Here is a 23,533-nt window from a genome sequence, read left to right on the forward strand (position 1 = left end):
AATCATGTGCAATTTCTTTAGCATCACTCATGGCAGAAGCAAAACCAGTTTCTCTATAGTTTTCGAAAAATGTAACGAGTGCTTCCAATGCCTTTACAGCAACATCAAGATGCAGGTCTGCAGATTGTAATTTTGTGCTCACCATGTTAATCTTCAACAAAATGTCATACCAAATAACCAAACTTAATACAAAATCAAAACTTAAAAGTTCTAGTGCTTAACATCATGCATCCCTACTCAATTGGGGATTTTCAGTAATTTCCACCAACTTAAACAAATCATTTATAACCTGGGCTACTTGGGACTTAATTGCTTTAACACTTTCAATGTGACTTTCCCATGGAGTAGTTGACAATGACTTCAATGTTAAACCATCAATATGTTCAAGCAAAATATTCCAACGCTTTGTAGAGTTGGAAAATACCGTATATATGCATTGACACGCTCCAAAAAAATATTTTGCTTTAAGACATGCACTTGCCATATCACAAACTATTAAATTAAGACAATAAGAACCACATGACATGTAAAAGGCTCTGGGATTTATGTCTAGCAATCTTTTCTGGACACCTTGATGTTTCCCTCTCATGTTAGATCCATTATCATAACCTTGTCCCCTCACATCATCAATATCAAGAGACTTTAGGACATCTTGCAACTCATTAAAGTCTTTGTCCTGATGTATCTTCCACACTTAAAAACTCCATGAAATACTCTCTTATATTTATTGGCCTACTTGACAAGTCAACATATCTCAAAATTAAAGTCATCTGTTCCATATGACTTGCACCAGGAGTACAATCAAGAATGACAGAAAAAAAAATTTGGCTTCTTTTACTTTTTAAATGATTGCGGTTTTGACTTTTGAAGCTAAAGTAGCTATCAACTCATTTTGGATTTTATGGCTCAAATAGTGATGATGAATCTCTTTATTCTCAATGAGTCGAAAATGCTCTTGCATTATTGGATCAAACTCTGCAATCATTTCAAGTAAACCTAAGAAATTGCTATTAAAGTGTTCATAAGATCTTTCATTTGTTCTACGAATTGCTCAATTACGGATGGCAAGACATTTCACAACAGCAATAAATATAAGCATCACTTGTTTCCAATGATTTGTCTCTTTCTTGATTCGCATTTGAAATTCTTTGTCAATTGTTTGATTTTTTGTCAATCTACTTTTCAACTCAACCCAAGTTCTCAAACTAATGAGATGCTCTTTACTCTTTTCATGTTGGTCAAGCTTCTCACCAAGATGTCTCCAATCACTAATTCCATCTTTTGCGAACTCACTTTTTGAGGCAATTGTTTTAAACAATTTACAACAAAAGCAAAAGGCTTTATCCAACTCTTTTGAGTACACGAGCCATTTCCTATCATAAATTTCACCCGTTCATAATTTTCGATCATAGTAGTGTGAGGAAAATTTTCTAGAGAGTTTGTCCTTAGGATAAGTGAGATTAGTTTCTCGAATTGGTCCCTCTTCTACAAGTAAGTCTCTCATTTCTGCATTAAGACCATCCCAAACTATTGGATCATAAATGTTTAAATGGAAAATGGGTTCAGGGGATTCAATATTTTCTTCTACACCAATATGATCATCATCAACATTTAAATCCACATCACCACCATTTTCATGATCTTGAGACTCATCACCAACATTTTCCTCTAAATCATCACCATTTTCTTGGTCATGAGACTCGTCATTAACATCTTTCTCCACATAACCACCAATTTTATCATCATGAGACTCCCCAACAACATTTTGTGACTCTTCGCCAACTTCATTTTCTCTCAAATTTTCAACCGACTCATTCTTTGTAAAAAAAAATTGATTAAGAGATCCTCTTAAACTTTCGGCAATTTCGTTATCCTTTGCTTTTTTTTTTTTTTTCCTTTTCATATTACCAGAGAGTTGTTTCCTAAAAGACATGGCTTTGATAATTTGTTTGCAAAAATTACCTATACATGATATAACAAAAATTTCCTAGTAAAATTATCATCAACAATTCAAAAATTACCTACACATGATAATCAAGAATTCAAGTCATCAACAATAACAATTCTATACATCAATTATCATATAATTCTATGTCACTTGCAAAATTTATATTAAATTATGAATTAATAATTCAAATTTAAAAATTAGTTTACCTCAAAACTCAAAAGGGTTGGTGAATGCAAGGACCTGTGGTTGAGAAGAACAAGGACCTGTGGCTTATGGTTGTCGGATTTGTTGTGCACAAGTCTTGTAGCTTTCAATATCTATTGTTAAGGTGCTGTCACTCTTGAAGTCCTTGTATATTGTTTGAATCTTGTCTTACTGTAAAAAGGAAAGAAATAAAATGTTTTGTATGAAACAATTTGTTTTCATTTGAAATTTAGTACATAAAATGGATTATTTAAGGTTTTGTTCTTACCACTTGCAAAGCATGGTCAAAATATTGGTCTCTGCCTCCTTCAATCCTTGGTGGTTTTGAATTGTAATGAATCATTGTTCATTTTTGAATGTCCCAAACTATCAAGGTGAAGTGGAAGTAGTGCTTCATCGGGATAAATACTTTGCCAACCTTGTCCACATTTTCTTCCAATATTGTCACCAATGACTCACTGTCACTCACTGCAAACTCGTATTTAATCTTGTTTTGATTTTTTTTTTTTTGGGTGACCATATTCGAATCCTGGATCAAGATTCTGTTTGTGATCATTCTTGGCACGTACATTTCGGATCAATGTTTTTGTCTTTTCCTTTCTTTCAGTGACAGATTGTTTTCCTTCATTTACATCATTCTAAACATGCTCCGCTATTGGTATAATTGGTGTTGTCGTCGATGTTTTCAACTTCCATTTTAGCCCCATTTGACATTGGTTCCATTTCAGCCGCATTTGATTAAGATTCTTGTAACATCTTTTTCAAGCTCCCAATATGTTTCAAATAGTCACTGATCTTCAAATTATTTGCATTGGTCTTCGTCTGCATCTTTAACATTTCGGTGTCAAGTGCATTGCAATTCTTCTTATTAATCTCTACTATTCGGAGAAGCTTTTCAACTTTACTATTCAGCATTTTGATCATTTGGCCAAGTATCAAGCATTCTCTATTTGATTCATCCATTGGTTGCGCCATCATTTCCTTGAAGGTTATATACCTTTTCTCAGCAATGCTGTTAGCTTTCTTGAACTCATCGAACAACTCTTCACTCATAACTGTATCAATACCAATGATGTGTTTTTGGAAAGTGGCATTGAGCTTGATAATTTCATCAGCAAAGAGTTTGTTGAATTCTCTTTGGGCTTCATTGATGCTAATAGTATCTAGTTCATCAGTTTGCTCTGTGTGCTTGTTCACATTTTGATCATTTCCTTCTTCGTTTTCAAATTGAACCTCATCAATTTTGGCATCAGTTGTCTTGCAGTTCTTTGCTCTCATTCTATGCCATTTTGCCTTTAAAGATTGTCCTTGTGGTTGAGCAGAATGAATTTCAAAACTAGCCTGCACACAATAACATTACATATTTTGTTAATTTTCACAAAATGTCCAATATTTTTTTTTCTGAAAATTGAGCACACTTTTTAATACACACTATTTTAGAAAATAACCAACACTGTTTATGAAATGTACACACTATTTATGATAATAACCAACACTATTTATGAAATTAATATTGAATACTTTAAGAATATAATATAATGTAATATACATATATATATATATACACGACTGTTTAACAGATGATGGAATTGGGTCATTGACCCAACAATCACAAATAGTGCACCTTTTCTGTTTTTGCGAAAAGACATGATGCATTCCAAACAGATGCATTTTTCTCTTGTATCAGACATATCTATAAAACATTGCTGCAATGTTCAGTTGTATCTCGTGGTGAGAGGACACATCCAAAACCAAAAGATATGTCTAAAAGGTGCACTTCTCTCTATTTATATTGGTAATATTAGTAGAAGAAATTCATTCAGAAATTTGTTATCTACACAATTTCTTTGCTCTCTCTTATCTCTCCATCACATTCATACAATTTCTTTCTAGTTATTTCTAAGGGAATACAATTCCGTTTTGCTAATCGAATATTCCATACTTTGTTGTATCCTGGAAGTGACTTGCCAAAAACCTTTTAACAAACTCATTCGAGTGGGGGCAAATAACACTTTAAGGAAACGATTCAAGTCGTACCTCAAAGTCATCATTCGGATTATTCTCCATAATTATAAATTTACTCTAATAATTAACCATCACTGTTTATGAAATATACACATTATTTTTGAAATTAACTAAGACTGTTTATTAAGTAGACACTTTATTTATGGTACTACAACATAATTATTCAAACTATTTATGAATAAACACATAATAAGCCACGATTATTTATGGAAAAGTATGACAGACACATTGAATGAACCATTTTTTTGTAGTATAAGTTAATTGTTTATAAATGTTATTTGGTCATATATGATAGTTTTTTGTTTGGATATTGTTTTGTACCTGTTGTGGTATGTCCTCTCTGTCTGATTCATCTTCTTGAGTATCAGGTTGCTTTCTTTTATTCGCCTTTTTTTTTGTCATCGTTTCTCTGTAGATTCTTCATGTGGCTGTTCAGAATGAATGGCATCTTTAATCTACAAACAGTCACATTAGATAAGTGTCATTTTATATGATAAGTAATTATTTTTGTGTTGGAAAATATTATTTTCAAAGTGAAATATATTGATTATTGGTGACACTACTACAATATAGGCTATCATCGGCGGACCAAAAACCGACAAGAAATCCGATTTATGTCAGAAATTTAGCAAAAAATCCGACATAAAACAATGTAATGTCAGATTGAAATAGCGACACCATTGCTAGCATCACTAAAGGGCTTTAGTGTCAGTTTGTTCGCTTAATCCGCCACTAAGCAGCGTCAGTTAAAAGTGACATCAGATAACAATTAAATAAATAAAAATGCAAACTAGTGATGGTCTTAACCGACACCACCATTGTTAATAATAATGAAAATATTTCAAAATATGTCTCTGCATTCGTTTTCAATTAATTCGTTTTCAATGAATTGCCAATCGACATCTCTTCCATGAAGTACTGCACTGTCGACTTGTCCACTAAAAATACATTTGAAAGAAGAAGCCAAAATAAATATCAAAATTTGAAGAATTTGTACACAGAAATTGCACAAGGGAAAAGCAAAAGGACTCACAATTTGGATCTTCTGCCATGAGCTGCTTCTAATCTAATGACTCGACGGTCTGCAATTTTGGGATCGTGTTCCTATTGGACTCAATCCTTTGCTTACTCGCCGAACCGCCCTCCGTCATACTTTCCTCCTTGGCCTCGCCTTCAATACGAGATGACACCGTTTTCGTATCTTCCACGACTCCCCCGACGCTCCCAATGACAGTCATCTGCCTCAACTCAGCGACCCCGCGCAAATTCTGAAACTTGAGATCGACGACCTCCGTCGTGATCGGCATGAGCACAGTCTGGGCTCTGTTGAATTTGAAACAGCGATTGCTGCTGCTGCTGTTGTGGCTGCGAAGAATGAGCAAAGAAGAAGCTGCTTTGCTGAAGGGGATGTATTCTCTTCCTTTATATATAGAATTTTGTGCGGGAGTCTACTGGAGTGGTGTGAAAATTTCAAAATGTTCAAAATTTTGCAAAAGTTTAGTGACTCGCATTTTTAAAATTTTTTAACTTAAGTATATATGAATTTGGTAGGTAACAAAACAACACTGGGTTAAAATATTTAAAAATATTATTAGTGTCGGAAACAACCGACATCGGGTTTCAAAATATTTAAAAAAACTAAAATCTATGTCGCTCAGAACCAACGCAGGCTTTAAAATATTTAAAAACAATAATTAGTGTCGGCTAGAAGCAACGCCCATAGGTTATGTCGCTTAAAAGCGATACCGTTTTATTTAAAGCGACACCAGTATTTAAAAATTATTAAAATGTATGTCTGTTATAAGTGACATTAAATGTTTACATCGGTTAAAAATGAAATAGACAGTTTATGACGTTTACAAGCAACAGTAAATCCGACGTCATGTTCAGTAGGTGTTGCAAATGTCTTATCCGCCACTATATAATATTAAACTGACACCACCCACTAACACTATAAGGCCCTTTTGCAGTAGTGTGATTAACTTGATTTGTTCCACTGAGATATCCTTGATTGCTTTGTAGATCATGCTTGTATCCCATCTTGTGATCACCAGAATCATATTTTCTCGTCCTTCTATTGTCTCCACTAGATTTGTGTGAAGACATATCCAGTACTATATGAATTAAGTAAGTGATGTTAGTTTGTGCAAAACCTTGTAAGAAACAATTCATGTTATATTCATTAACTATGTTGGTTACTTACCAAAACAAGGATGGTCCATCCATTAGTGGTTGGTTATTCTCCTTCCTCCATTTTTTTCTTATTTGCTTTTCCAAGCATCTTGAACAGATAATCTCTTATTCCTTTGGCCCAAATGTGCTTGTTTATTTGCTGCAAGTTCGTACAGATTTTGAGGAAACTCCAGGTGATGTAGGTTCCAAAGTTTGTAAACAATAGTGATTGAACAAGGTGTTCGCATATGAGTGAAGCAATATCTTGTGTGCCCTCAGGTGTTTCGTCTAGAATTGCTTTCTCATATGCCTCTGCAAGATGCTTCTTCTTGACTACCTTGACATATGTGAAGTACTTTTTGATAAAGCGGTCATCATCACCAAATTTGGTTAATTTGTCTGTATTCGGTAGATCGATTCCTTCGTTGTTCAATCCGAAGATTTGGACAACATCATTGCTGAAAATCTTATGTGCTTTATGATGCCCAAATTTGAACTTTTGGGCTATTGGATTGTAGCAGTTAATGATTTTGATCAAGTCCATGTCAGATTTCCTCTTTCTGTCTGACGTAATCAAAGTCCCATCCATGTAAGTCTTTATTAGAGTCCGAAATGGCGTCCTTTCTAGTGCAATACAGACATCTTGATGCCATTGTACCATAGGATTGTAGACTTTCATTGCTTCTGCAAACCCGATCATGTTGCATCTATACTGGAGGTATTCCTTCTTCTGGTTGGCTTCTTTTTTCTTTGTTTTATCCTTCTTTGCAGGTTTTTTCGTTGTTTTAATCTTCAACAATGGAAATTGTTGGGATACTATTTATTGAACTATATGTAATAGAGTGCCTAGCAAATCTGTGATTACAACACCTTTTGAATTACAGTACAAAAGAAAACCAAGTCTACAACACCTTCGAATTTGGGGTTGTAGGGCTAAGGCAAGGGTATATAACCCTCAAGAAAGGAAACTAGATCCTAAGACAGTAAGATGCTACTTTGTGGGATATCCTCAAGGAACAAAAGGTTACAGGTTCTATTGTCCTAACCACTCCATGAGATTTGTCAAAACTGGAAAGGTGAAATTTATAGAAAAATGATCGATGGAAGCAACAAGCAATGAAATTGAATTTGAATAGCAAAATGAAGAAATTGCAACTGATTCATTGCATCATATTACACCAAGTGAAGACAACCATTTAACCTTGGACCATGTTGCTCTAGTCACAAATGATGGTGTACACAAAATTCAAATAAATGTGAATAATGATGCAGTGAACGACCAAGTGATACATGATGATGCAAATAATGCACTGCAAACACAAAACCAAGCTGTAGAAGGAATTATGGACCAAGTTGCACCTGCACTCAAAAAGTCAACAAGACTGAGAAAACCTGTGATCTCAGATGATTTTGTTGTGTATTTAAATGAGGCTAACATTGACATTGGGGAACCATCAACTTACAAAGAAGCAGTGAACAGTGTACAACAAGTACAATGGCTAAAGGCTATGGAATCAGAATTTGAGTCAATGCAGAAGAATGAAGTTTGGGAACTTGCAGTTTTGCCAGAAGGATCCAAGCCGAATGGATGTAAATGGGTATACAAAACAAAGAAAGACTTAAAAGTAAATATAGAGAGACTAAAAGCCAAGCTTGTAGCTAAGGGGTATACTCAACAAGAAGGAGTGGACTATAATGAAACATTCTCACCAGTTTCCACCAAAGACTCCTTCAGGTTTGTAATGGCTTTAGTTGCTCACTATGATTTATTTGTTCATCAAATGGATGTCAAAATAGCTTTTTCAAATGGCAAACTTGAGGAAAAGATATATATGCGACAACCTGAAGTATTTATCAAAGAAGGAGAAAGGGAGTTAGTCTGCAAACTTAAGAAATCCATATATGGATTAAAGCAGGCATCTAGACAATGGTATCTAAAATTTGATGAAGTTATGCAATCACATGGTTTTATTGAAAATTCTGAAGTTACATGCATTTATGTCAAGTCTAGTGGGAGACATTTCATCATCTTAGTACTTTATGTAGATGATATATTAATTGTAGGCACTGATTTGAGTTTGTTGCAAGAGATAAAAATCTTGTTGAGTGAGAACTTTGAGATGAAGGACATGGGAAAAGCTTCATATGTCCTTGGAATTGAAATTACACGTGACAGGAAAAAAGGTCTACTTGGTCTTTCGCAAAAGGGTTACATTGACAAGATTCTGAAAAGATTTAATATGTCAAACTGCAATGGAAGTAAAGTGCCAGTTACTAAGGGAGATAAATTAAGCAAAGAACAATCTCCAAAAACTAACATTGAGAAGAAAGAAATGGATGACAAGCCATATGCCTTAGTGATCGGTAGCTTAATGTATGCGCAGGTATGCACTAGACTTAATATATCTTTTGTGTTGAGCTTATTAGGGAGGTATCAGTCAAATCCGAGACAAGCACATTAGATTGCAGCCAAAAAGGTAATGAGATACTTGCAGAAAACCAAAGACTATAAGCTGGTTTATGGGAAGGGCACAGACTTAGAAATAGTTGGTTATTGTGACTCAGATTTTGCAAGATGTCAAGATTCATTGAAATCAATATCAAGCTACATATTCATGATGGCAGGAGTGCTATTTCTTGGAAAAGCATGAAGCAAAAGAACATAGCAACGTCCACAATGATGGCTTAATACATGGCATGTTTTGAAGCTACTTCACAAGCTGTGTGGATTGGCAAATTCATAGAAATGATGAATGTGCTGAGAATTGTTGCTAGACCGATGCAAATCTTTTGTGACAACACTGCAGCTGTTTTCTACTCCAAGAATAATAAGAGGTCTTCAGGGAACAAACACATGCATATCAAGTACAGACTCATCAGAGAGAAGATCAAACAAGGTTTTGTCAAGGTTAGCTACATTGACACTGCATCAATGCTTGCGGATCCCTTGAATAAAGCATTACCAGTTGCAACTTTTAAGTAGCATGTAAAGAATATGGGTTTAATTGCATATCTCGATATGCTGAGTTAGTGGGAGTAGATGTTATTAGTCAGTTTTTGCACTAAATAAGTGAGTTGTTTTTTCACAAGGATTCTATGGATTGTAGTTTTGTTACTAGAAGATTTTGAATTCATAAGCATGTTTTCTGATTAAGTGTTCACATAAGGTAATATATATACATGCACATAGGTAGATAATATTTGCATTATGTGATTTTACCATACATGTTTTAAATCACAGGAAGGATGCGATCACTTATTGAGTAACACATACTTGTATCGACAAGTTTACAGGTTTGTTTAAAGCATAAAGTGTAATCGCATGGTTACAATAAAGAGGATCTAAGATGATATAGGGAAAGACAAAATTACAATTATGAATTCATCTCTCGATCATAATTAGATGGTGCTTTTGATGTAGTTAAAACATTCAACATGTGTGATTATGAAGATTATGAGTTATGATTACTTTACAATCTTGTTAGTTCCATGTTGAATAGGTTATCTGACATGACCATTAAAGTTATATTAGTCTCTAATCTAAGACAAAACATGAGCATTACATTTCATAGACCAAGTGGGAGAATGTTGGACTTGTCGACATAAATCAACCTTGATATGGTCTACTACATGTAATAGGAATGTATCATTAGAGAATAATATATGTTGTGATTTGATTACCCAAAAGATATCAATCCTATATATTATGAGTCTTATATAGGAAATAGGATTGATGAAATCCTTATATGATTATGATTATGCTATATTACTTGGAGGCCAAGAAAGTAGATTTTATGTTTCCTTTATGGATGGAACTTAAAGTTTTTGGCCTATATATATACCGGTCCTTATGAACCCTAAAAACACACGACAACAGCTTCCCATAGAGCATTGTGTTAAAGTTAGGAATTCAAAGAAGGCTTGGTACTATTTTCTCTCGGTGCGAGTTGTTTCCATGGCTACTACAGGTAATACATCATGTTAGAGTTCTTTCACGTTTACATACTATTATCATGCATGCAGTATTTTAGTTATATAACCTCAATAAGATAACATTCAAAAGATAAATCAACCCCAAAACTGGCATGCAAGTCAGATGATGAATTTCCCAAGACAAGAAGGATTCTTTCCTAGTTTCTCTCATTGATTATTTAGGAATTTGTTTTCTTTTAGGATAGTTTCTACCAGACTTTTTAGGGTTTTATTAGAATAAATAGAAGGCCCTAGGCTATCTTAAAGGGGGAACGAAATAAAGGGAGGTCATCCAAAGTGAAGGAAAAAGCTTAGTGTGCTCTTACCATTCTTTTCCGGGTTTTATCATTTCCATGACTTCTTTTGTGATTTTATTATGACTATGTGTAACTAAACTACTTTTCTAAGGTTTATGATGAAGCCATGACATGATTATTTCCGAAGTATCTTGTTGATTGTTATCTTATTACATGCCATGTTTAGTTCTTAATCTTTGTGCTTAATCTATTCTAGTTTCGAACGTTCTTGTGACTGGCCATCATTGTGAACCTGTTTCTAGATAATTAGATAAATCTAAGAGGATGACCAATCAATTAGGTTTATTGGAACTAAATTAAGAAAAGTAGACAAACTAGTGAGGATGACCAATATCAAACTAGTCCAATTTGGTTGAGATAATTCTTCAATGCTTAATGGATTTTTATGTGTTTAACTGTCTGCCTAACTAATAGGATATAGTTGTCACGTATAGACACAATAGTTGATGCCTGATCATGAATTGATTCATATTTTAGAAAGAACAATCTTAAATATTGGCATGATAATTGGAGAGTAATCAGCTTGAAGAAAAGGAAATAGGATTGTTATTGGTGGATTTATGACCTTAGACTTTCATCATATTAATTTCTTTTAAACTGTCATTCATTGTATGTTTTCATTATTCATATTTCTGGTTTAATTTTAAGTTGGAGTTTTTTATTATTTTTCGAAATCAATTCACCAATCATTTGTTTCCTAGTTGAGTTAACTTTCGTGTGATCAGCTAGTTGAATTGGTATTAAAAGCAATCCCTGTGGGATCGACCTCGTATTTGCATATATTTCTACAATTGATTTGTGTGCTTACGAGTTTAATTTGGTATAAATTAATCTATTATTTAGGTTAGTTTAAATTTACATCACGAAGAGTAAACAAAGTAGAATCATACCATTGTAAATTAGTTTGTAGAAATAAACTAAAAGAATAAGCGATAAAAGAAACATTACATATACTAATGAACAAACAAAACTACAACCTCCATCAAACTTTTGGTACATATTTTCAATGCCACTCAGTCCTACAGACACTCCAACCTTGTATCTTAAGCTGTGATCTCCTTCATAGATCTGTACTTTCTCTTATAACCGTAAGACCCTTGATTCTTCCTCAACCAACAAATCACAAGATCAAAATAACTATTAGTAAGTAATTCTTGGAGACCTTTTGTTGAAGGAATGAAGTGTGTCTCGATGTGTTTAGGGCTAGCTTCTAGGGTAAGCTACCATGGGTGTATCTCTAGGGTAAAGCTTAAGCCCATACTTGCTGTAAATTTGTTTTTCCTTAATTTAAGGGAAGTGACTGATTAGTGTAAAGTAGATAAAGCCTTTCCTTAATCTAAGGAAGGTGACTGATTAGGTGAAGTAGGTTAACTCTAGTTGGCTGTGATAGACAGCCCTTTTTTCTTCCTACTAGTCAGCTGCTTGTTTCAGCTAACTACCCGGACCTCTTCTTTCCTTCCTCTCTCATATATACATTGTCTATCATTACAAACATGTGAAATACATTGAAACTTAAAGCTAGAAAATCCACATGGTATCAGAGCAGGTTCTTTTGTAACAAGTCTGTCATTCTTGATACTACGTTATTCCTTTCATTTTTAAGCCATGGCTGAAGAAAGTTCAATAAACTGCAATGAAGAAACTCAACATAGCCTCTCCCCAAATTTCTCAGACGTTGAGGTTAACACCAATCAACGTTTGTGTTCAGTTCTCTTTAACGAGTTCAATTATCTTCCTTGGCCTCGAGCTGTTTCACTAATTCTCGGAGGCAGAGACAAAATTAGGGTTTGTCAATGAAAGAGTGGAGGCTCCAGACAGCTCCTCCTCAACATACAGTGCATGGCTTTGCAAGGATCAGCTTGTCATGTCTTTACTTCTCAACACCATGGAGAAACATGTTGCTAAGATTTTCAGCTATTACAATTTGTCACTTGATATTTGGAAAGCCTTGCAGGATATGTATGGAAATCAAAACAATTATGCACATGTCTTTCAACTTAAGAGCATTGATGGTGCCCAACAAAAAGGAAAAGCGTTTGTTCAACACCTTGGGAGTCTTAAGGCCATGTGGAATGAGTTTGGATGTATATCTGCCTCATGCCATAGACCCTACCACTCTCCTGAAACGAGTTAAGGAAGATAGAATCTATCAGCTGTTAAGGAGTTTGAACTCTGAATACGAGGACCTAAAGAGTCACATATTGATGAGTCAAGAACTGCCCACCTTCAACAATGTCTATGCAACTATTTAATGAGAATAAGCAAGCAAGAAAATGATGAATGATGAGCATAGTTTGAGACTGACTGAGACTCGTGCATATGCTTCAAACTACAAGAACTCAGAGGCAAAAGGGTACAAGGGAAGAAATACACACCTAAAATGCAAATACTGCAATAGTGTTGGTCATGTGGAAGATAAGTGTTAGGAACTTCATCCTAAACTCAATTCTAAGTTTGGCAAAAATGGGAAGATGATACCAAGGTCCTCACAAAAATTTTACTCTTAACCCAAGGCTTAACTTGCTAATGTTCACTCTCCTACTGTCTCACAAGGATCCATGGAGTTTACTGCCAATCCATTGTCACTCATCAATGAATTTGCAGTTTATCTTCAAAGTAACGGACATGAAGAAGGTTCACAAGCTCAAGGCAAGGATGAGGGCAGTCATACAGCTATGGGATAGTTTGCCGACTTTCTTTCTGGAAATTAGAAGGTACCATGGGAGAAAGCACCAAGTATACTTAAAGCCTTCACTACTACCCTATTGACTAGTACTGAAAATGATTATTGGGTAATAGATTCCATTGCCACAAATCATATGACAAACAAAGTCACAAACGTTGCATCATTTTAAACGTTTTTCGAGTCCTTCACATGTTTCAGTTGCAAATGGAAAAAATGTCGTAGTTTTGGGCAAAGGGGAAGTAAACTCACATTCCACTGCCTTATATGTACCAACCCTTCCCTTCCAACGTCTGTCAATTGGAAAAATCACAAACACCTTAAATTGCCATGCTATTTTCTCACTAGATAATGTGATTTTTCAGGATGTTCTCACCGTGAAGATGATTGGTGAAGGGGTCTTCATAAATGGACTTTACTACATGTGCAAGAATGCCTATTTTACTCAGGCTCTTCAAGCTCAATCGAAGTCCACAGATGAAAACCAACTATGGCATAAGAGATTAGCTCACCCCTCAGAAGTTGATTTGTCTAAACTATTGCCACATTTTTGTAAATCTCATCTTACTTTTGATACTTGTCAATTTTCTAAGTTTACTAGACTACCTTTTGGTAATTCGATGTCTAGGACAAGTAAACCTTTTGAAATGGTACACACTGATGTATGGGGACTAGCAACTGAATCAATGGAAGGTTTTAAGTATTTTGTTCTATTTGTTGATAACTTCTCTCGAATGAGTTTCTTATACCTTATGAAATCAAATAGTGAAGTCCCAAACATTTTCAAAGACTTTCATCTACATGTTAAAACTCATTTTCAATCAAACATTAAAGTCTTAAGATCAGACAATGGCACTGAATTTCTATCTAACAACATGCTTCAATACATAAGTTCTCACGGCATCATACATCAAACCAGTTGTGTAGGAACTCCCCAACAAAATGGAGTAACCGAGAGAAAGAATAGGGATCTCTTGGAGAAGACTCGTGCCATCATGCTTCACATGCATGTTCCAAAGAAATTTTGGTCACTTGCAATCCTCACTACCATTTATCTCATCAATCGACTCCCAAGTCGAGTGCTAGAGTTCAAATCTTCCTATGAAATACACAAAGGTAGAAAAATTGTAATGACACACCTCAGGGTATTTGGATGTGTTTGCTTCGTTCACATTCAAGCCTTTAATTGTGACAAATTAGATGCCAGGGCTACCAAGTGTGTGTTTATGGGTTATTCTTCCACCCAAAAGGGTTATAAGTGCTTCAATCCAGTCATTAAGAAGTGCATTATGTCAAAAGATGTGAAGTTTGAAGAAAACTGTCCTTATTTCACTTCCAAATGAACTACTACAAGTCAGGGGAGGAATTGTTTGAATTATTTCCACTCCCTTAGAAGTTTAATCCTTATGTGTTGGAAGAAAACTCAGTCTCTGTGATTTCGATAGTGAAGAAGTGCAAACTGACTCAATCACTGCTAGTCTGATTCCTGCTAGTGAGGGGACTGATGAGTCTCATTCTGATCACTCTCAACCTCTCATAGAGTCTCAAGTGATTAAAAGAAATCCTTCTCGAACAAGGAAGCCTCCAACTAGGTTGCAAGATTATGTTACTTATGCCTCACACACCCTATCACTGAAAGCATTAGTTTTCGGGAGTTCTCCACGTCTCATGTTACATTTCTCAATGAAATTGATAAACACTGTGAACCTAGGAGTTTTCGAGAAGCATCACTTCTCCCACAATGGAATCAAGCCATGGCAGATGAGCTTCTTGCACTGGAAGAAAATAACATCTAGAGTTTAGTTTAACTACCACCAGGAAAAAGGGCTGTTGGAAGTCGTTGGATTTACAAGATTAAATTCAAAGCTGATGGTTTTATCAAGAGACACAAGGCTAGACTTGTAGCTCGAAGTTTCACCCAAACCTTTAGGGTAGATTACAAAGAAACATTTACACATGTGGCTAAGATGAATTTTGTGAGGGTTTTACTTTCAATTGCTATAAATTATGGGTGGTCCCTCTATCAAATGAATGTGAAGAATGCTTTTCTTCACGAAGAGTTACAAAAAGAAGTATATATGCAGCCCCCTCCCGGTTATAATGGTCTTAAAGGCAACATGGTGTGTAAATTGCACAAGGCAATATATGGATTGAAACAATCCCTAAGAGCTTGGTATGCCAAACTCAGTTCAGTACCCAAGAAAGCCGATTTTATGTGAAGTAATGCTAATTCCTCACTGTTTGTAAGAACTAGTACCAGTGGGAAATTGATGGTTCTCATCTACGTGGATGATCTCATTATCACCGGAGACAATTCTATTAAAATTGAGGCACTGAAACGTTCACTACATCAAACATTTGCTATCAAAAATCTGGGGCAGCTCAAGTATTTTTTGGGTATTGAAATGGCAACATCTTCAAATGGGCTGTTTCTACAACAACGCAAATATGTACTGGATCTTCTTTAGGAAGCAAACATGCTTGACTTCAAACCTACCATCACTCACGTGGCTTGCAAACTGAGGCTCAACATAGATGGAGAAGCCATGCATGATATGAGTTATTACCAACAGTTAATAGGTCACATTGTTAAGAGAATTTTGCGCTACCTTAAAGGTTCAATAGGGTAAGGAATCATCATGCGTAACAATAATTCCACTGCCATTAGTGGCTACACGGATGTAGATTGGGCAGGGAATGCACTTGATAGAAAATCTACCACAGGCTATTGTACATTTGTGGGGGGACAATCTTGTCACTTGGAAGAGCAAGAAGCAACAAGTAATTGCTCGTTCCAGCACAAAGGTTGAATATCAAGTCGTAGCAACCACTGCCTATGAACCTATTTGGCTTAAAGGGCTTCTTTTAGACTTAGGGTTTCCTACTCCGTCCTCTATGTTCCTTATGTGCAATGATCAAGCAACCATGCACATCGCTGCCAACATTATGTTTATGAAAGAACCAAACATATCAAGGTGGACTACCATTTCATTAGAGCTAACTCAAGTCATATAGACCATCTTCACACGAAGCCATGATCAACTTGCAAATCTCTTTACCAAGGCACTGGCATCATTTCCATTTCATCATTTTTTGGGCAAGCTTGGTTCAATTAACCTCCTTGATCCAGCTTGAGGGGGAGTGTTGAAGGAATGAAGTGTGTCCCGATGGGTTTAGAGTTAGCTTCTAGGGTAAGCTACCATGGGTGTATCTCTAGGGTAAAGCTTAAGCCCATACTTGTTGTAAATCTGTTTTTCCTTAATTTAAGGGAAGTGACTGATTAGTGTAAAGTAGATAAAGCCTTTCCTTAATCTAAGGAGGGTGACTAATTGGGTGAAGTAGGTTAGCTCTAGTTGGTTGTGATAGATAGCCCTCTTTTCTTCCTACTAGTCAACCGCTTGTTGCAGCTAACTACCCGGACCTCTTCTCTCCTTCCTCTCTCATATATACCTTGTCTCTTGTACATTACAAACATGTGAAATACATTGAAACTTAAAGCTAGAAAATCCACACCTTTGGATCGTGGCCATCAGCTCCAACAAGCAGACTATATTCATCTAAACACCACCCTGCGTGTTGCTCCGAGCCTTGATTCTCGTACAAAAGCTTTCGTTTTTGCCCGACAGGGTTAAGATTTCCGTTTTCCTCTGCATAGTAAACCAGTTCTTCTTCACTAAGTTCAATCCAAGTACCTGCATGATCAGTCTTGCGATGGATGTGCGAACCCATCAAGTTAACCTCTTGACCTTGCATAAGAAATATAGTTCTTGATTATAATGTTGATCTCCTCCGTATTCTTCCCATATATACCATGGTTCTTTGGTGCCAAAGAGGTACTCTTCATTCACAAGGTTATCGTACGGCGGCATCAAGGTTTTCTTTCAACAACAATCTTGTGGAGAAAGAAGCGAACGGAAACGGATACGTACCAAACTGCACACGAGAATTAGGCATTGCTAACAAAAGAGAGACGAAGTAGTTCTTGTTTCTCTATCTGTTTGTTTAAGTTTTGATGGAAAAGAGAAGGAGATCGATGAGTGGCATTTATAAGCAAGAGTATTGGAAAGTTGGAATAGGACTATAAAAGGGTTAAGGGTTTTGATCTAATTGACTAATATACTTGAAGAAAAAAGAATGGAAAGTAGAAGGGTTTTTGAAATTCAAATCTGGAAACTCGTATGAATTTGAACTTCTTAAGAATATCTCCTTGTCGAATCAGGAAAGGTGCGCCAGATCTTAGCCTTTCTCATACACCACTTGTGACTATAGCAACTTGTCAGCTGTAAGGACTTGGGTTTTGGCTAAAAGAATTTTATTTTATGTTTGCGTTTCTTCGGTCAAATAACAAATAGAGATTAAGTTGTTTAGTTGGCCACAAGGTTCAATATATAAGAATATAGCAGATCATTAATAAATTAATAATGAAATCACTAAAAGTTCACAAGGGTCAAATGACCACTCTAACTACAAAGTGGCTCCGCCGCTGGTTACATTACTAAGAATTGTCTGATCTACGTAGATTGGTATAGAATTGTGTGTTGTCAATTTTGACATATGAGAAAATTTGATGTTTTTTATTTTTTTAGATGTTTTGTTGTGTGGATCCTAATAATGCATCAATCAAAAATCATGAAAATTAGTTTTGATTGGTTTTCTTTTGAAGAGTGGTTCTTACAAATATTAATAAAAACATATGAATTGGAGCAAAAGAAAATTTGGCATTGCCATATAGGCCTTCAAATTCACATTGGACATTTTTCTTCTTTTGACATCTTTCATTAGAGATGTTTTATCTAATTGACTTGATAAGCGTGATAATAGGTCTCAAACCCTCCAACCAAAGCACACCACATGCACCATCATGAGCTCTCATGAGAAGTAACGGTTTCCTCTTACAAGAAATCCTAAACTCTTGAATTTTCATTCATCTTCTGAATCTACCCTAGACATTAGATAGGCCATGCCTCACACCATACCGGCGTGTTGAGTTCTAATTTATCTATGACTGCAGAGATAATAACAAAAACTATTGTGAGGATTTTGTTACCCATAATCACATGTGATATTTGAACTCAGACCCTCTTCTAATAAAGGTCAAGTTGAATACACTAGTAAATCAAATTAATGGCCATTGACATTTGAACTCATTTTCTAAGTCAATATTTACTTGGAAAGTGTACGTTCTAGCTAGGATATAATGCTACATTGAGCTAGATGATCAGAAGACATCACTTAACACTAGCTAAGATTCAAGACTGCAGTACCATGCATATATACATAGTAACATATAGAATGTTATGACTTTCACATTCATGAACTAAAATGCGTATCACCCCAAAGCCGATCATGTTTTAAGATTCTGAAAGGATAGGTTTGTTTGCTCCATTTATATGCCTTGGTGTGTGATGCCATAAAAAGGGGTAAACGATGGGCCAATATTTCTTTTGTTTGCAAAAAACAAAACAAAAACAAAACAAAAACCAAAAATGGAGTGGGACTCAAGTTTCTTCTTTCACCGGACACTAATTGAGGTTGAGGGTGCCAAACAATTTGCTTGCAATTGCAGATACCTCACCCTCATAAAAGAAACGTTTCACCTCACCGTCCTGGCTTGTTTGCTAAGACTTATTTAATATTTCAACCAGTGTCATGGTGTGCAAAGAAGTTTATCAAAGAAAATTCCATTGGTCTTCCCTCCCACCAAATACATGGACATGATCGGTCTAATCAGACTTGATCAGTCTCAGTCGCTAATGATTACTGGCTAGCTAGAAGATCAAACATCAATTGTTGACGGAAACAAATTGACCACGGTAATTTTTGGACTTTTTTTTTTTTTTTTTCAGTACAACGATATATTTTACATTAAGAGAATTGAGAGTTCGGCTAAGCGACACAATGTGCAATCTAATTTGGTATTGAATTCGTCATTCACGAGTTTCAAACCTAAAACCTCTTACTTACAAGTGAAGATGAACATTACCAGACTGTAGTACTAAATAGTGGTAATTTTTGGACTTACATCATGCCAAAATCCATATGAATTCGATCAATCAGCAAAAGAGTTCTTTAGGTTTTTTTTTTTTTTTTTTCTTTTGGTCAAAAATGGGATTTTTGATTTGGTTAAAAATGGTTTTTTAATTAGATGATCAAAAATTGCTTTACCAAGCAATGAATCCAATTCATACTTTGAGAGTTAAAACTTAAAAGTCATCTTCAAATGTAAAAGTAAATTACTTGGTGAATAAAATTTCATCATGTGCATCAAAGACTCTTTTCCAATTCACTTTCCAACTACGAAGTGGGAGGTTCTTTCTGGAATTCAAGTTAATATCAGGTTGACATCTTAACGGTCATTATTATTTGACTATCTGTTGCAAGGTTTGCTTATGGTTTCCGTTAACTTGCTTCTGAATAAACAGGAAAGGAACTTGTGATAAATAAAATATCCTTCGCCCCATAAAAAGAAAATAAACAGAAGATCCAAATAATATTGTTTTAAATTTAACGGTGTTTGGCACCAACCACAAAAACCATCTAAAATAAAAAGGGTTGCAAAACCTTTGCATTCTTATGCAAGTCAATTATTGCCACGGCAATACTATTCTCTCTCTCTCTCCATTTGTCTCTTTTTCTCTCTCTGAGTTCGTGGTTCAATTAAAGCTTGGTCTTTCATATCCAACTCCACCATCAGTTTGTAAAGCTAGGGTTGCATGGAGTTGTAAGATTCTTAGCTACGTATTGTACATATATATACATACATATGTATCCTTAGCAAATCATAATTGGCACAGTTGGTCATCTCAAAAGGTTGACAAGTAGCCTTGATCATTTGTTGCAATCGGTTATCTTTGCTGAGGTTTCTGGTGCTCCTAAACTCCCATCAGGATTTCTGGTTTCATTGAATTCAAGGTACTTACTCATCTATCTATTTGTTATTTTCCTTCTCATATTCTTATCGATTCTTTCGTTGACCAAAAAAAAATATTCTCATCGATTCTTTACTGATCATAGAGTCCAAAGCAGAAACTCGTACAATCCTATCATGGGAGAAATGGCTGGATTCCAATTGGGCGTTATTGGTGCACTGTTTCTTTCAGTGGCTTCATCTGTCTCTATTGTTATATGCAACAAAGCTTTGATGAGCAATCTCGGCTTCCCTTTTGGTAATAGGTCAAATTCTCTTTCCTCATTTGGTAATAAACTATTTTTTTTTTCTTTTTTCATTTCAATAATCTTTTTTTTTTTTTTTTTTTTTTTTATTGCAGCAACAACACTTACCAGTTGGCATCTGATGGTAACATTTTGCACCCTTCATGCGGCACAACGTCTCAAATTTTTCGAGAGTAAATCAATTGACATGAAGACTGTCATGCTCTTTGGTATTCTAAATGGTGTTTCCATTGGACTGCTAAACTTGAGCCTCGGATTCAACTCCATTGGATTCTACCAGGTAATTTAATTTAGTTTTCTAGTTTTAGGTCATATCTGTACGAGAAAGATGAGCGGTAAATATAGTACATGTAGCACCGTCGAGTGTCATATGTTATGCACAATTGTCTTTGTTATAACATTTTGGACTCTTGTTTTTGCAGATGACCAAGCTTGCAATTATACCCTTTACTGTGTTACTGGAAACTCTTTTCCTTAAAAAACAATTCAGGTATCAAGCATTTTTAAATGGAAGTTCCACAAGTTATATATATATATATATATATATGTATATATATGTATGTATGTATGTATATATGTATGTATGTATGTATGTATTTCAAAATTAGTAACCCTTTTATTTTTATCTTAATTATTGCAGCCAGAAGATCAAGTTTTCTCTCTTCTTATTAGTTGTTGGAGTTGGAATTGCCTCAGTGACAGACCTCCAGCTCAATTTTGTTGGAACTATTCTCTCTCTTCTAGCCATCGTGACAACCTGTGTTGGACAAATTGTATCCTTGATATTCTTTTTATTTTATTTTATTGCACTTCAAATTTTTATTCTTTATTTTCCAACTACCTTCTGTTTTCAAGTCTCTTTTGGGTGGCTCATCTGGCTCAGTTGCTTGTAGAACAAGTTAATTCTTAACTAAGCTTCCAATTCAGCTAACAAACACAATACAGAAAAGGCTCAATGTCTCCTCTACTCAGCTTCTCTACCAATCAGCCCCTTTTCAAGCAGCTATTCTTTTTGTATCAGGCCCTGTGGTCGACCAGTTCCTCACCAAGCAAAATGTCTTTGCCCACAAATATTCTTCCATAGTTTTGGTAGGTAGATTCTTCTTTTCATATACTAATTGCAATTTATATTTCCATGATTGATTTCAATTAAAATAATAACTGTTCTGGTATATATAATATGTCAGGCCTATTAAGATATGAAGAGTAATGGTTATGATTGATAATCTGAAAAAAAAAAAATATACATACATATATATATATAAAATTGTTAAAAGCACTTTGAAAATCTAATTATGCACCCCCAAACTCTATAATTAGAAAGAAAAATACAATTACAAGGAGTACATAATTAGATTTCTGGAGTGCTAATAGTAGTTTATATAGCATATCAGACTGCTTAAGAAGTGAATAAGCATGATTAATTTCAATGAAACATTTTCACGATTCATAGTTCTAGTTGATATAAAATATGACAACGTAACATATCAACCTATTTAACAAGAGAAGTTGCTCATCTAAATGTTAAAATACATATAATTGAATGTTCTCTTGCCATACGTTGTCAAATAATCAATCTACATCATCAATTAGGTGGATGCTTATTTTAATATTTGGCTTCAGATTCTAACATATTTCTGCATTATTTTTTGCTTATGTGTGTAGGTATTCATCATACTCTCATGCCTAATAGCTGTGTCTGTAAACTTCAGCACCTTCTTAGTAATTGGCAAGACATCACCTGTTACATATCAAGTGCTAGGCCACCTCAAGACATGCCTTGTTCTAGGGTTCGGCTACACATTACTTCATGACCCTTTCACTGAGAGGAACATAATTGGAATTCTAGTTGCCATTTTTGGGATGGGATTGTATTCATATTTCTGTGCCCAGGAAAACAAGAAGAAACAAGCTGGTGGTGACCTCTCATTGGGATCTCAGATCAAAGATAAGGATGGCACTCCACTTTTGATCCAAGATAAAGACAGCCATGAGGTTAAGAAATTAACTAAGAACTCTCTTGTTTGATTGATAGGGTTTTTTCAGATCATATGGCTGCATGTGTATTATTGCACTCTGAGTTTTCAGTCTTTTCCCCATAAGCTGTAATTTGATTTTTATTCTTTTGATTAATAAATTTACCTTTTACATATGTACAATTACCCCTTTTTTTTTCCCTTCTGTTTTTCTCTCTTCTTTTTGGTCTTATAATTTGTTTAGGGAAATGGTTCCCACGCCCTTATTTTTATTTCTGGTACTTGGATTGGATAAATAAAAGAATGAATAACAGAAAAAAATTAGCAAGACTGTGAAAAAGAAAAATATTATGCCAAAGTAAAAAATGATGTTAGAAAATCGATTTCCTTGTATATAATAGTGCTTACTTTATTGAAGGCTGTTGTATATTATTCGTCTGGTACACTATGAAATTGGGCTAAATGAGAAGCCTTGTTACTCAACTACCCATACTAGTTGTGAGTCCAAAATATAGGCCCCGTTAGTGCAAATGAGCACTTATTATATGTAATTGGGTAAGAATTGGTCTTGTTTTTATAAAATTCTTAAGCAATGAAGTGTTATTTTAGTGAGATTTTTTAGTGTGCTGAGAACATAACCTGGTACTTGGCCCACCTGCCTCAAAAAATTCTTTTTCTTTTGCTTATTCTTCTATTCAGTTTTTTTTTTTCATCATATTACCGAATGTTCTTTCTCTACTGTTTGAGATGATTTTCATAGTCCACAAACTAGTGCTAATTATAACACCTCCTTCCATAACTCCTTTTTTGCTTATAAGTACATAAAGGGCATCCATGGCAATATTGTTGAAATAGTGTTGTCAAAGTTGTATTGTATTGGTAAACGAAAATGGCAAGCAAAATTTTGCATTTTAAATTTTGAGAATTATGTCTGGTAGTTTACACTAAGAATGATGCACTGAAAAAGAAAATCGTGAAAGATGTTATGAGAATGAAAGAGACAGTAAATACCCGTGATGGGAGTGGGGTGTGAGTCATAGCAAAGGTGGCGGCGGCGGAAATA

At 35.1% G+C, this 23,533-nt stretch overlaps 1 protein-coding gene across 2 annotated transcripts; it reads left to right on the top strand.

The window, feature by feature from the left end:
* The first annotated feature begins 19,893 nt into the window (after nucleotides 1-19,893).
* Nucleotides 19,894-22,653, top strand: LOC103956755 (UDP-xylose transporter 1). 2 transcript variants are annotated; one of them, XM_009368783.3, is made up of 7 exons: nucleotides 19,894-20,233; nucleotides 20,348-20,487; nucleotides 20,590-20,774; nucleotides 20,917-20,984; nucleotides 21,135-21,267; nucleotides 21,422-21,583; nucleotides 22,160-22,653. In XM_009368783.3, exons 2-7 carry the CDS (start codon nucleotides 20,367-20,369, stop codon nucleotides 22,520-22,522), a joined length of 1,032 nt encoding a protein of 343 aa, XP_009367058.2. In that variant the 5' UTR covers nucleotides 19,894-20,233; nucleotides 20,348-20,366; the 3' UTR covers nucleotides 22,523-22,653. The 2 variants fall into 2 exon arrangements, with proteins under 2 accessions (XP_009367058.2, XP_009367057.2); XM_009368782.3 differs by having other exon boundaries at nucleotides 19,895-20,233; nucleotides 20,336-20,487.
* Nucleotides 22,654-23,533: the final 880 nt, after the last annotated feature.

Source organism: the organism of the source record quoted next, unplaced genomic scaffold (assembly GCF_019419815.1).
Source record: "Pyrus x bretschneideri cultivar Hongxiangsu unplaced genomic scaffold, Pyrus_bretschneideri_v1 Contig5, whole genome shotgun sequence".
Taxonomy (NCBI): domain Eukaryota; kingdom Viridiplantae; phylum Streptophyta; class Magnoliopsida; order Rosales; family Rosaceae; genus Pyrus; species Pyrus x bretschneideri.